Consider the following 15,434-nt stretch of genomic DNA (forward strand, 5'->3'; position numbering starts at 1 on the left):
TATCCTGGTTTTTTTTTTTTTTTTTTAAAGAGTTTTCCCTCCTCAGCAGACGCTCGCTTTAATTTACAGTCGTCTCTGTGCTGATGGAAAAAAAAAAATGAGCTGCGATGGTGTCTCCCATACACTGAAAATACAGTAAGGGATTCCTCTTCCCTTTGGCAGAACATAGCCAGGATCAAGTAAGAATTTTCAGCCTCTCAGCTTTTCACACTACTATTCTCCTCCTCCCTATCCATAGACTTTTGCTGTGAAGTCTGACACCTCGTGAGCAAAATGGAGTTGAGCTAATTTTTCTCAGTAAATGGTGAGTTCAGGAGGAAGTAGGGGAAGAAGTGGCTCATAAGTGTAGAAAGAAACATTTATCTCTAAGATACATTAAACATTTTCTTAATTTGATTGCACTATAAATGTATGCAAATATTACTGAAAGTTCAGCTTCCATTTAATGGGAGATTGCAACAATTTACTAAGACAGACTTGTGAAGAATGGTGGCCGGCCCTCTATATCCATTACAGAATGACACTCCTCAGAATCCTCAAGATACCTGGACAAAGGTACATTAAATGGCCAATACACTTTACTTACATACAAAAGCAGCTTTGGGTCCCCATGGATGAGTTTGACCATAGACAACAACAAGTACTTATAACTTCTGGTCTCCAGATCTGTGGGCTTCTCTTTAAATTTAAGGTATGGCATTTTCTCTTTAAATGTAAGACTCTGAGGAAAAATTCCAGTATACTGTCAATAGAAGAAATGATAAACTATACATTTAGTAGAAAGAGACTGGGAAATATATAATCCATCATTCTGTCGACTGCACAACAAAGATAGACCAGAGGATTGCAATCCTTCCCTACAGACAGGAGCTTTGTGCATCAACACGGAACATTTACACATAGTAAAATTACTAGTGGTCAATGAGGCTTCTCATCAGATGATATAAGGAAGCTTGGCAATTATCCTAAATGTATCAGGTCAGCTGACAGACTACATAATATAATAATAAATTTTGTTTCTATAGCGCCAACATATTCCGCAGCACTTTACATTTCAGAGGGGATTTGTACAGACAATAGACATTACAGCATAACAATAGTCACATAGATTATAACAAATACCAAGAGGAATGAGGGCCCTGCTCGCAAGCTTACAGTCTATGAGGAAAGAGGTAGACACGAAAGGTGGGTGGTAACAGTTGCCCTGATTGTATGGACCAGCCATAATGTTAAGTGTGTAACAGTACAAACACAGAGGGCTAATGGATGCATAAAGCATGTGGGAACATGATGCGGGGAATCTGGTTATGGTAAAACTTTTGACTGTGCCACACAGGGATAGATTAGGTTAATGTGTTGAGGCGGTAGGCAAGTGTGAATAAATGCATTTTCAGGGCACGCTTAAAATTTTGGTGATTGGGGACTAATCGTATTGACCTGGGAAGTGCATTCCAAAGAATTGGCGCAGCACGTGTATAGTCTTGGAGACGGGAGGGGGAGGTTCTGATTATTGAGGATGCTAACCTCAGGTCATCAGCAGAACGGAGGGTGCGGGTAGGGTGATATACTGAAACAAGGGAGGAGATGTAGGGTGGTGCTGAGCCATGGAGGGCTTTGTGGGTGAGGGTAATAAGTTTATACTGAATTCTGGAGTGGATGGGTAGCCAGTGTAATGACTGGCACAAGGTAGAGGCATCGGTGACTGCAGTCTGCAGCAATTTTGGTCTTGATTTGTGGGAGGAAAGTGAATAAAATTTACGGTAAATCAAATCTCATTCATAGGCTGGGAAAAACAGCAGAAATTGACAAGTGGAACACTTTAATTCCACAGCAAGTAAATTTTATGCTGCAATTTTTTTCTGCAGACGACACACATTCCAATACTTTAGCTGAAATCGGAGGCAGACCGCATCGCTATCTCCATTTAACACACGGATTTATTTGCAAATTTGATGTGGATTGGCAGCAAAATCAGCAGTGGAAATTTTGCATGTGTGATTGTACCTTTTAAAGATAACAAAAAATCCACAATTAACATTGTGATTGTGTGAGACATCTGATACTTTCATATGTGATATAAACCAAAATATAAATGAGATGTCAAATCGGATGAGCTATAAAGACCAAAAAAGAAGCAAGCCTAATGCGAACCTTCTATAAAGTGTAAAAAATGTGGAGAGATGTGATATAGTAATTAATTATACATGAGGCAGCATATTGTAATTTTAGAACATTTAGAACTTCTGAATGTGATGGTTGTCTAAACTTAGTATTCTTAAAGAGGTGCTTAAAAAAACATTCTGTAAGCAATTCAGCAACCAAAACACATTTTGGAAGGAAAAAATTAGGAACTGCATTACTGTAATGTACACATGACAAGCATGTAATATAACCCTATATATGCTATTTTAATATGCCTCGATAATGCTATTCAGCCCCTGCAGTGTCAGACTCTGGCATCTGCCTTTGGGGATTGAACTGCTACATAGAGTAAGTAGCAAATACACACTGATAGGGAATGGTCCAATGCGGACAGTGATGATTATTACAGTATGCTTTATAATAGTGCTATATAAGTGGGTAAAATAAATGTATTAGCATGTGTGCTTTTGACTTTCCACTAGGAAAAGCCCCTTAACTAAAACACAAAATAAAGTACCCACATCTTAAAGACTTATTATGTCTATAAAAGCAAGAGGTCTGGAACTTTTGGAGAAGAGAAAAAGCATAAACCTGCTCAGACAAGTGGTCACTGGCCACTGCACGAAATAGGGGTATTAGTAAAGTATAATGCCAGTCAGTCCTTACTGTACGTGGGAAAGCGCCAAAATCTCAAGCATGCTAAACAATCAATATTTCAACGTTTTCATTTCAGGAACAGAAATCATAGACGTTACATATTGCGAGACACAAAAAGGCTGCTAGGAGAGCACAAACATATACAACATATCGCACCCACATACCAAAGAGTTCACATATTATCGTCATATTTGTGTAACACCATTAAGGTGCTAATGAATAAACGTATTATTTTTGCATTCTCATTAATGAGATTAAAAAAAAATATGTATTTTTGGGAAAATTCAATTAATTCTTAAGGGAATCTGTCAGAAGGTTTTTGTTATGTAATTGGAGAGCAGAATTGTGTAGGGGCTGAGACCCGATTCCACTGATGTGTCACTTGCTGGTCTGCATGCTTTCATTTTAACACAATCATGATTTTTTTCAGTTGCAGAGCTCAAATACGGAGCTCTACATCACCCCGCAAACACCACTAAATTTGCAGCTTTCTGTGTACATTGTATATTAACACTGTATATTAACAGAAAGCTGCTAATCACTGGTGGGGTTAAAAAAAAGCCATTCATTAGGAGGAATGAGACACCTAGTACTGTAATAATAATCTCCGGTTATACTGAAGCAGCAAAACATAGCCAAGCAAGTGACATCGTAGGAATCAGGCTCTCCATCATGCTGCGCTCACAGGTAGATTCCCATTAAGTGCAGAAACACTAGGACTCTACACTTATTAATGCAATTATGTTTTTTTGGTTGATTTACATACATTTTTTCACTCTCCTTATAAAAAAGCCTATAGAGAAAAATGAACCAAAAATGTACTCATCTACACAGTCTTTAAACGTAAAGTTAGCATGGGTTTCCATGAAGTCATATCCACTTTGTTTTAACTGTTAATTGCAATAGATTTGCACAAAAACAGGCAGCTTTTAAAATACATGGGTCCATGGCCTCAATACAGATTGTACTAAATTTGGAATCATCCCCTAATCCACAGGATAAGTATTAACTTCCTGAATGCTGGGGACTCTCCACCAATTCCAAGAACTAGGGCTTCTGTGTGAACAGAGAGGCAATTGATCACTTGTCACCTCCACACCATTTAAATTGTTGTGCTGAATATCAGCCCAACATATACTAAGCCTTCTCCAGGTGTTCCATGGGGAATAATTGGAACAGAGATGTGCAAGATCACTCATTCACAAGGAAGAGCCCCTATTTTTAGGATCGGTGGGCATTCCAGCGATCGGGAAGTTCTCCCCACCCATTGGTTAGGGCATAGTTTCCAAACTTGGTAAAATACCGTTAATGTTTTCTCTCCCTTGCATTAGGTATAAAGCAGTTTATTGGTTTTACCATTTGTGCTTACAGGGGTTGTCCCAAAAACAACATGTATCACCTTTACACAGGAGATGTGATATATCTCTGGGACCCACAAGCCATATTAACAGCAAATGGAGTACTGATCACAAAAGCTCGATACCGCTTCATTAACACGGGGACTATGTGATATCGCTTTTGGTTTGGCAAAAGTCCTAGCAACCAAACCCCCAGGGATCATATATGTATGCTGTAAATGGGTAAAAAATGTTGTTTATGGGACAAATATAAAATACTATTAATTTAAAGGGGAAATTACCACTAAGAAATTGCAATACTATCGGCAGACACCATGATATAGAGCAAGGTGGAGATAAGCAGACTGATATAAAGTTTTGTGAGAAAAGATTCAAAATAATTTGTGTTTTAATCACATAAACCTCTGCTCCTTCTGGGATTTTCGGTCTAGTGGGCGGTCCCATCAGTGACTGAAAGCTTTCTTTGTATAATTTTACATAGAGAGGCTAGCTGACAGTCACTGATGGGACCATCCACGGGACCAAACATCCCAGAAAGAGCAAAGGATTAAATGATTAAAGGGAAGCTGTCACCACATTTTTGGCCTACTAGGTAAAAATATTATTTGAGTGTCAGCTATGTGTTCCACAACTAGTTCGGAAACCCCGAGTCCCCATGTATCACGCCTAAAAACCTTTTGTATTTGTCCCGCGCTGTATGTTAATCTGTTCGGTCCAATGGGTGTTGCGTCTGTTCCGTCACGCCTTCCTCCTCGGCTTGCTGTGCATTCTTCGCTGTGAAGATTGCAGATCATGTACATATTTTGTGCGTGCGCATTGAAATGTGACCTCGCGCGTGCGCAATATGCTTTGCCAAACTGAGGACCAAGCCGAAAATCAGTAGTGTGCATGGCCGCGAAATACTTCCGAGACAAACAACTGCGCATGCCGACGCATGTGCACTACTGATTTTCGAATTTGCCCTCAGTTGGGCAAAGCATACTGCGCACGCATGGGACAAATACATGGATTTTTGTGAGTATTCACCGTAAAATCCTTTGCTCCGAGACGCTCATTGGGGGACACAGGCACTGTGGGTGTATGCTACCGCCATCTGGAGGCTGACACTAGGCAAACACCACAAGGTTAGCTCCTTCCCCGCCGTATACACCCTCGCCCTGATTGCGGTCGGAAGCCAGTTTAGTGCAAAAGCAGTAGGAGAACAATAACAATCAGCCTTAATGCAGAAAACAATACGTCTGGCAAGGAAAAACCACCCTGATATTCACAAAAGAAATACACACTAATTAAATAAACTAGAGCCAACTTGGCTAACCAGGTGGGTGCTGTGTCCCACAATGAGCGTCTCGGAGAAAAGGATTTTATGGTGAGTACTCACAAAAATCCATGTTTCTCCTTTGTCTCATTGGGGGACACAGGTACTGTGGGACGTCCTAAAGCAGTCCCTGGGTGGGAGATTGACTCACCGATCCAAGCTACATGCACCTCTTCTTTAAAGGTGCTCCACCGCTGCTTGGAGAATCCTTCTACCCAGGCTTGCATCCGCCGAAGCCCGAGTATGGACATTGTAATGTTTAGTAAACGTGTGCAGGCTGGACCAGGTTGCTGCTTTGCATACCTGTTCCGCCGAAGCCTGATGCCGAAGCGCCCAAGTAGAATGTGCTTTGATCCCTGATGGAACCGGCGCACCTCTAATGCGATAGGCCTCCTGAATTGTTAAACAGATCCATCTGGCTATGGTCGATCTTGAGGCAGCAAGTCCCCTCCTGCGCCCTTCAGGGAGCACGAACAGCGAATCTGTCTAGCGAAAAGGTGCCGTCCGCGACACGTACCTCCTGAGTGCTCTCACCAGGTCCAGCGCGTGAAGAGCCTTTTCTACGCGATGCACCGGTGCCAGACAGAACGAGGGCAAGACAATATCCTCATTAATGTGGAATGAGGACACGACTTTCGGCAGAAAAGGGGGGGGAGCTGGTCTAAGCACCAATTTACCCTTGTGGAAAATGAGAAAAGGAGCTCGGCAAGACAGCGCTGCCAACTCTGAAACTCGCCTAACGGAGGTAATGGCTACCAAAAATACCACCTTCCAAGAGAGGAGCGATAAGGAAATATCCTGTAGCGGCTCAAAAGGCGCTTCCTGCAGAACACTGAGAACCAGGTTAAGGTCCCATGTGTCTATCGGCGCTTTATAGGGAGGTACTAGATAAGAGACTCCCTGGATGAAAGTCTTTACCTGCATATTAGTAGCAATCTTTCGCTGGAAAAGGACGGACAACGCCGATATCTATCTCCTAAGGGAGCTCGGGGACAGCCCTAAGTCTAGGCTTGATTGAAGAAAAGCCAAGATGTTGGGAATAGAGAATGTCAGGGGCGAACGACCCCGCTCTCGGCACCAAGTGAAGAAAACTTTCCAGGTGTGGTGGTGATTTTCGCCGAGGTCGGTTTCCTGGTGCTAACACTGTAGCGACCACCTCATGCTCAAACCCTGCTTGAGTTAGAATCCAAGATTCAACGGTCATGCCGTCAAACACAGGGCCCCAGAGTTCGGGTGAAAGATCGGCCCCTGGTGCAGTAGATCTGGGCGCTCTGGCAGTCGCCATGGGACGTCGGTGAGTAGCCGCACAAGATCTGCGTATCACGCCCGACGGGGCCAGTCTGGTGCCAGCAGAATTGCTGGGACCCCCCGTTTTGATCTTCCTGACGACCCTCGGAAGCAATGGCAACGGGGCAACAGGTATGAAAGGTGAAACTGGTTCCATGGTAGGACCAACGCATCCACCCCGAACGCTCGTGGGTCTCGCGACCGAGCGACGAACACAGGCACCTTGGCGTTCATTCAGGACGCCATCAGATTCACATCCGGTGTTCCCCACCGTTGGCAAATTTGCTGGAAGACCTCGGGGTGGAGGGCCCATTTCCCAGCCACGACCTCTTGTCGGCTGAGGAAGTCCGCTGCCCAATTTTCTATGCCTGGGATGTAGACTGCCGATATTAACGACTGGTTCTTCTCGGCCCAATGAAGCACACGTGCTATCTCGCGCATGGTTGCGCATGGTTGCCCTGCTGCGCGTGCCCCCCTGATGATTTACATAAGCCACCGCCGTGGCGTTGTCTGACTGTATCCGAATGGGCCGTCCTGCTAGGAGGTGCTGAAAATGCTGCAGCGCCTGCCAGATCGCTCGTATTTCCAATAAGTTGATCGGGAGACGAGCTTCCTGTTGCGACCACTGGCCCTGGGCCGTGTGGTGGCGAAAAACTGCTCCCCAGCCGAGGAGACTGGCGTCGGTCGTGACTAGCCAGTAGTCTGGGGGAAACGGTTTTCCCTGAAGAAGGGAGGATCTGTTCGTCCACCACTCTAGTGATTACCTGACCTGAGAGGACAGCCGGCACCGCTGATCGAGAGTGAACGGGTTCTTGTCCCATGCTGACTAGAGAGCGTGCTGTAGGGGTCGAAGATGAAATATGGCAAACGGAATTGCTTCCATTGCTGCCACCATCTTCCCTAGTATCCTCATCCCAAACCGAATGGTATGAGGGACCGGCTGCTGGAGCTTCTGGACTCCTTGCCGGAGCACTAGGGCTTTGTTTCGAGGGAGAATTACCAACCCTTGGGAGGTATCGAAGATCATTCCCAGAAAAACAATCCTCCGAGCTGGGACCAGAGATGATTTCTTCCTGTTGACCAACCAACATTAGCGGGAGATTGCATCCAGCGTAATGCTGACATTCTCCTTGCATGCCCGAAATGAGGAACCCTTCACCAAGAGGTCATCTAAGTATGGCAAGACGACTATGCCCCCCAAGTGTAAGACGGCCATTACGACTGCCATTACCTTTGTGAACACTCTGGGGACGGTGGCTATCCCGAAAGGGAGTGCTGCGAATTGAAAGTGTCGACCATTGATGGCGAACCGAAGAAACTTTTGGTGCAAGGGAAAAATGGGAATGTGCAAGTAGGCATCCTGGATGTCGATCGAGGCCAAGTACTCTCCCTGCTCCATGGCTGATATAACTGAGCGGAGAGATTCCATCCTGAAATGTTTGACCCTGATGAACCTGTTTAGGAGCTTCAGGTCCAAAAGCGGCCTGACTGTCCCGTCCTTTTTGGGGACCGCGAACAGATTGGAATAAAAACCCTGAGCTTTCTCGTGCTCTGGTACGGGAACAATGACTCCGTTGTTTTGGAGTGAATTGATGGCCCCTAGCAGCGCCTTTGCCAGGGGCTTCACCTTGGGAAGTCAGGAGAGAAAAAACAGTGTTGGAGGGTACCTGATGAACTCTATTTTGTACCCTGAAGTCACCAGTTCCGCCACCCATAAGTCGTGTGCTACCTCGGCCCAGATATGACGAAAAAAGAGCAGGCAGCAGTCCACCCTGCTGATGTCGCCTACCAAGGGCTCCGAGTCATTTGGCTGAGGGTCTCTGGGCCCTGGCTCCTCTCGACCAGGGCTGGCGAGCGCGCATCCTTCCCACCGGAATGGGTCTATATGAGACCTGTCGCTCCCTATCCTGGTTGGAGCGAGGTGGGCCGGCCGAACTGGCTGCTGCCATCCATCCGGTGTTGCGAAAGGCTCGAAAATCCGTCGGGACCTGGCGAAAAGGCTGTTTCACCTTTTGCTGCGGGAGGAAGCTGATTTTTCCTCCTGTCGCGTCGGAGATGAGCTGATCCAACTTCTCCCCGAACAGGCGGCCTTCCCCGATAGGGCAAGGAAGTCAAGGACTTCTTGGAAATTGAATCGGCTCGCCAAGTCTTCAACCAGAGGGCTCTCCTAATGGCTACCGGTAGCAGCTGCAAATGCCGCACAATTAGCCGCATCCAAAGAAGCATTAAGTAGTATCCAGCCATAGCAATCTGACTTGCGACCTCAGACACCTCCGCAGGTAGGCCTCTATCCTGCAAGGCCTTATTCAAAGACTCTGACCATGACATCATGGCTTTGGCTACCCACGTCGCTGCGAACGAGGGGGCGAGCGCCGACCCTGATGCCTCAAAAACTGATCGCGCCAAGCTCTCTATGAGCCGATCCGTGGGGTCCTTAATGGACAAGCCATGAGGCACCGACAACAAAGACTTCGAGGCCAGGCGCGACACTGGCGAGTCCACCACTGGGGATTCCGCCCATTTCTTACAGAGTTCCGGGGCAAATGGGTATCTTGCCTCTATAGTCTTCTGGCCCGAGAAGCGCCTATCTGGGCGTTCTCTGTGGCACTGCACTATGTCCTCAAATTCTGGGTGAGTGCCAAACACTATGCGGTTGCCTGGCCCGCGGCCAAGGTAGCACTATCTTCAATTCCCAGGGTCTGATTGACAGCTTCAATGAGGCTGTCCACCGTCTCCCGGCACCCCGGGGTACCTAGATCAAGTGGCTCGTCTGAGTCACGATCCAAACTGTGCCCGCTCCCGCTCGCTGGTGAAGGGGAGCGTGATGCTGAACTCCCCAATGCCGGATAGGCCGGGAGACCTCGTGTGGGTTCGTTTCCTTCGCCCGTCTGGCATGGGAGCGGCCCCTGCAGGCCAAAGGTTCCTGTGAGGTGGAGGACCCCTCCCAGATTAGCGAGTCACTATCCTTGCCCCCATTTGGGGTGTGAAGGGAGGGAGGCACCCTAACTCCGTCCAGCATCAGCCGAGGAGAGGGACCGTCCGCCTCCTTGCAGTACCTCCGTCTTGCGTTGGTGGAGCAGTGGGGGCAGCTCGGACCGTCTTGTGCCTCTGAATAGCCCATGGTTTCTCTGCCTAGGGGTGGTCAGGGCTTGGTCCTGCATCATGTCCCACGTCGCGGGAAAGGATATGTGGAGGGACACTCGCACGTGCTCGCCCGTTGTTGGTTTGGGGAAATCGGACCCTTTCAATAGGATCCATTGCCCCTGTCTCATCTTCTTAGAAAAAATAAAGAAAAGAAAAAAACAAACTAAAATAAATTCTGGGGAAATTGCCCAGACTTGTCCCACAGTGCGGGAAAGGATACGTGGAGACGATACTCGACACGTGCTCGCCCGTTGATGGTTTGGGGAAATCGGACCCTTTCAATAGGATCCATTGCCCCTGTCTAATCTTCATGGAAAAAAAGTCTGGAGAAAAAAGACCAGACATGTGCCTCCATAGACACTAAGCAAAAAACTGGCTTCCGCCCGCAATCAGGGCGAGGGTGTATACGGCGGGGGAGGAGCTAACCTTGTGTTGTTTGCCTAGCATCAGCCTTCAGATGGCGGTAGAATACACCCACAGTACCTGTGTCCCCCAATGAGACGAAGGAGAAAAAAAGGTTTTTATGGTTGATACATGGGGAGTCAGGGGGTTTCAGAACTAGTTGTGGAACGCATAGCTGACACACTCAAATGATATTTTTACCTAGTAGGCCAAAAATTGTGGTGACAGGTTCCCTTAAAATCACTGGTTACACTTAATATTTTCTCACAAATCGATATATTTACTCCTCTCGCCATGCTCTATAACATAGTGCCTGCAGATTGGAGGGCATTTTCATAGTGACAGGTTCTTTTTAATACACCATTTAATAGTCAGTAGTCACTAAATATGGAGCGGCTAGTAGTCAGTGAACAGAATCAAAAAACTTCCAAAGTTATAAGACGAAATAAAACTGAGAAATGAAGTGAGGCAATGTTCATGAAGACGTGTGTGCAGCGACAGAACAAAGTACAGTGTTCCTAGACTACCGACAGTAACAATCGGCCTAATTGTAGTACACCACTAGTAGAGAAGACATGCTACTGGTTATATCTGAAATGTAATGACGTGATTATCGGGGTAACTATACACAGAAAAGTCACACCAAATCAAAAGCCTTTTCTGCGGTAGTTACAATGAGTCATACTTACAGCAACAGAAGCCCACTGCCATGCAAAACTGTGACTGGTTGGCATCTGATCATGTGACCGACAGCAGCCAATAAAAACAAAGCAAGCAGAAGACAAAGCACCACCAATCAATGACAGTAGCCACATTCAGCACTCACACCAACACTATCCTACATGTCAATAACATTAAATCTATGGAAAGGTTAGCAACTAAAGAGGATCGCCTTCGACCAGCAAAAAAAAAAAAAAAAGAAAATGACCGTTGCTGAATGGCTTTTCATCTCCGCAGTCAGTACAATTGTGTCAGACCATCTGGTTGCTAACAACAATTTGCCTAACAAGTCTGACATATCATTGAACCAGCACTGGATTAAACCAGTTTCACACAGGTGTAATTACTCCCTTAACGCAGTGTGCACTCGGTGCACTTTTTATGCATTTTTCCGAGCAGAATCGGTCCAAAACCGCTAGGGAATGCTTATGCCAGCAAAGTAAATAAGAATCGTGAAGTGCTGTGCACACAATCTGTAATTTTCCTTTCAGGATTTGCTGTACGGTTAAATCCGCAGCATGTCCATCCTTTGTGGGTATATTCCCATGTTCAGGAACTGCTGCCGCTTTCACCCAGATGTTGCAGCATAGTGGATGGGATTTCTAGAAATCTCATGCCCACTATGCATGCACAGGCGCCTGAGGATTACCTGCTGAGACTGACATGTGGAGCATCTTTCAAGACCGTGGGCATGACAATTTCTCTTGTGAAGACGTTATTCTCCGAAAAAGAAATTCCATCAATAGAATGTATTGGATGCGGTAAATACGCTCGGTTCAGTGAACACATGCGGATTCACCTGCATTCAATAGACGGCAGCGAAAATACACTGCATCCAAAGTGCTGCTACAACTGGAATGGGGGAAAATAGCCGAAGACTGGGCTCAATCACATGTCTAATGACTCAAATTAAAGGTCCACATACACAAAAAAAAAAAAAAAAAAACACCTGCCGATTTTAGCAGGATTGCACAACCATCTGTATAAGGGCCTCCTGACTCTCCCCCGATTTGGTTGTGGGAATTCATTGCCCGATTCTTTTTCTTGGCTGAGAGATAGGTAACTTTCAATTGATTCTGGCTCTCTGAGAACACAGGAGCAAGCTGGGTGTCTGTATGGGGAAGTTGGGAAAGGCAGCTGCCCTAACCCGATAGATGATGCATGCCACCCGAACCTTTTGCAGGAAACCACCATGGTTACTTACCGGTAGCCGGTTTTTCCGGAACCCATGACAGCACCACCTGAGAGGGATCCGCCCCGCCAGGACAGGAACCTACTGAGATATAAGGGGCGGCACCTCTCCCCCGCTCCAGTTGGGTTACAGAGCATTGAGAGGACTTCCCGGTTAGTAACATGTTAATCCAACACCACATCACACAAATGCACCCTACTAAACGTGCACACCCATACAGTGAAAAGGGGGGGAATATACGGGTGCTGTCATGGGTTCCGGAAAAAACTGCTACCGGTAAGTAACCATGGTGGTTTTCCCTTCACCCATGACAGCACCACCTGAGACACTTTTGGAGACTTCGAGATACCTTAGGGAGGGACCACCGCTTGCAGCACCCTTCTACCAAAGGTTAAGTCAGCATAGGAGGATAGATTTAATCTATAGTGCTTAAAGAAGGTGGAAGGTGAGGCCCAGATAGCGGCCTTACAAATCTGTTCAATCGATACCTCTGCTTTCTCAGCCCAGGAGGTCGCCACGGCTCTGGTGGAATGAGCCTTGATGCAGTCAGGAATCGGGATACCACTAGCTGAGTAGGCTACACTAATGGCTTCCCTAATCCATCTAGCAATAGTCCCTTTTGAAACCCCATAGCCTTTCCTGGCACCCTGAAAAGCAAAGAATAGGGACTGGGACTTCCTCCACTGGCTGGTGACAGATATTTATTCTAGCAGGGCTCTCTTAACGTCCAAACTATGGAACCTTTCTTCCCCTGGATTCTTTGGATTATCACAGAAGGATGGGAGGATAATCTCTTGACCCCGATGGAAATCCGACGCTACCTTAGGCAGATAAGTGGGGTCTGTTAGCACCACCCTGTCTTGAAAAACTTGTGTATAGGGTGGATTTACTGAGAGGAGCCTGCAGGTCGCTTATTCTACGGGCTGAAGGGCCACTAAAATGATTTGTTTTTAGGGTCAGAAATTTTACAGGGAGCTGATTTAATGGTTCATATGGTTCTTTTGTGAGGGCCTCCAGTACTAGGTTTAAATCCCATGGAGCTATCCTGGGTATTGGAATAGGTTTAGCCCTATGACATGATTTGATGAATCTGGCTATCCATCTATTTGCTGCCAAGTTGCAGTTATAGAGTGCCCCTAGTGCAGACACATGAACCTTAAGTGTATTTACCGCTAACCCTAGCTGTAAACCTGCTTGCAAAAACTCTAAGATGGCACTAATCGGGGGTTCTTGTTCTAACGGCTTGCCTAGGAACTGTAGGAATTTATTCCATGTTCTGCCGTAGATGTTAGTTGTCACCGGTTTCCTACTTTTGAGCAGGGTGGCTACCAACCCCGGGGAGAACCCTTTACCCCTTAAAAGCGACCTTTCAAATTCCACGCCGTCAGATGGAATCCCTTGACTTGCGCGTGGAATATCGGGCCCTGGGCTAGGAGGTCCGGGATCTCTGGCAAAACCCATGGATCGGAGACGGACATTCTCCGCAGTAGAGCAAACCAGGGCCTTTTTGGCCAAAATGGGGCTATCAGAATTACTCTGGCTTGATCGGTCCTGATCTTTTTGACCACTGTTGGGATCAGAGCGACTGGGGGGGAACGCATAGGCCAACTTGAAGTCCCACTGAATATGCAGAGTCCACTGCCCATGGATCTTCCCTTGGGTTTAGGGAGCAAAACCTTTGTGTTTGCCTGTTGTGTCTGTTGGCAAAGAGGTCTATCACTGGTTCACCCCAAAGCTGAGTTATCTTTTGAAAAATGGACAGATTTAGGACCCATTCTCCCTGCTTCAGGGTATTGCGACTTAGAAAATCGGCCTCTATGTTTTCTGCCCCTTTTATGTGTAAGGCTGTTAAGGAGTGTAAGTGTTGCTCCGCCTTGCCCAGGATGTCGTCTGCTGCTTTCATGAGGGAGTATGATTTTGTCCCCCCTTGGTGGTTGATGTATGCCACCGTAACTTTGTTGTCTGACATGATGCGGACCTTGCGACCCCTGAGTAGGGGAAGGAAGTGGGTTAGGGCTTTGTTCACAGCCCATAATTCTCTGAGATTGGAGGATGCCCTCTTTTCTTGAGGTGTCCAGGACCCCTGGCCTACGTGACCCCTTAGGTGCGCCCCCCACCCCAGGGAGCTTGCGTCCGTTAGGATTAGATCTGTCGCCTGTTTGTCCCAAGGTATTCCTGCGGCCAAATTTGTACTGTCCAGCCACCAGTTGAGAGAGTCTCTGGTCTGTAGTGAAAGCTCTAGACCTCCTTCTAAACGCCCTCCTAGCGATCTTTGCGCTGCTAGTATCTCCCACTGGAGTTGACGGGTATTAAATTGAGCCCACCTGACCACAGGAATACAGGACGTCAGAGTGCCTAGTAGAGACATCGCTTTCCTCAACGTCATCTGAGGCTGGTCTCGGGCTGACAAGGCCATGTTCCGCACCTTCTCTTTTTTGGCCTCCGGAAGCAGACACACCTGCTGTTCTGAATCCAGGATAAATCCTAGGAAGGTCTGTTGCTTTAGGGGTTGTAGCTTTGATTTTTTGAAATTTATTATCCACCCTAATTCTTGTAAGGTGTCGGTCACCTGGCTTAACTGCGCAGTACATTGGTCCTCGGAGTTGCCTGCTATGAGGAAATCGTCCAGATAGGGTATTATGTCTATCTTGAATGCGAAGGAAAGCTGTTACCTCCGCTATGACCTTGGTGAAAACTCTCGGGGCTATGGATATACCAAACGGAAGAACTGTGAACTGGAAATGCTTCAGTACGCCTTGGATATAAAGTGCTACCCTCAAATATTTTTGGTAATCTGGATGGATAGGGATATGATAATATGCGTCCTTCAGATCGACTACAGCCATAAAGCAGTCTTGATGTAGTAGCTTTATGGCCGTCGTCACCGGCTCCATCTTGAAGGTCCGATTCCTTATCCACCGATTGAGTCCTCTGAGGTTTGTAATTGTCCTGAATGATTGGTCTGGTTTCTTGATCAAAAAAAAGTGGTGAATAAAACCCCCTTCCCTTCTGTGTGTCTGGGACATCGTAAAGGACCTGTTTGTCTATTAGGTTCAGGATCTCTGCTTCCAAGGCCAATTGTTCTTCGGCCGCTCTTTTGAAGGGGGTAACTACGAACACTGGTTTCGGTTGGTGAACAAAGGGGATTTTCAGGCCTTCTCTGAAGACGCTTAGGATCCAGGTATTGGAGGAGATCTTTTCCCAGGCCTGGGAAAAG

General features: G+C 46.6%; 1 protein-coding gene across 3 annotated transcripts in view; it reads right to left on the reverse strand.

The window, feature by feature from the left end:
* NF1 (neurofibromin 1) overlaps positions 1-15,434 on the reverse strand; it is a 419,128-nt gene that overhangs the window by 331,458 nt on the left and 72,236 nt on the right. For 2 of the 3 annotated variants that reach the window (XM_073589728.1, XM_073589727.1), the window contains exon 13: positions 587-721. In XM_073589728.1, the coding sequence (XP_073445829.1) occupies positions 587-721 (135 nt within the window). Of the gene's footprint in view, positions 1-586; positions 743-15,434 lie in introns of all 3 variants that reach the window. The other variant, XM_073589726.1, reaches the window with a different exon arrangement.

This window comes from Dendrobates tinctorius, unplaced genomic scaffold (genome assembly GCF_039654945.1).
Source record: "Dendrobates tinctorius isolate UK_male_01 unplaced genomic scaffold, ASM3965494v1 ptg000112l, whole genome shotgun sequence".
In the NCBI taxonomy this organism is placed as follows: domain Eukaryota; kingdom Metazoa; phylum Chordata; class Amphibia; order Anura; family Dendrobatidae; genus Dendrobates; species Dendrobates tinctorius.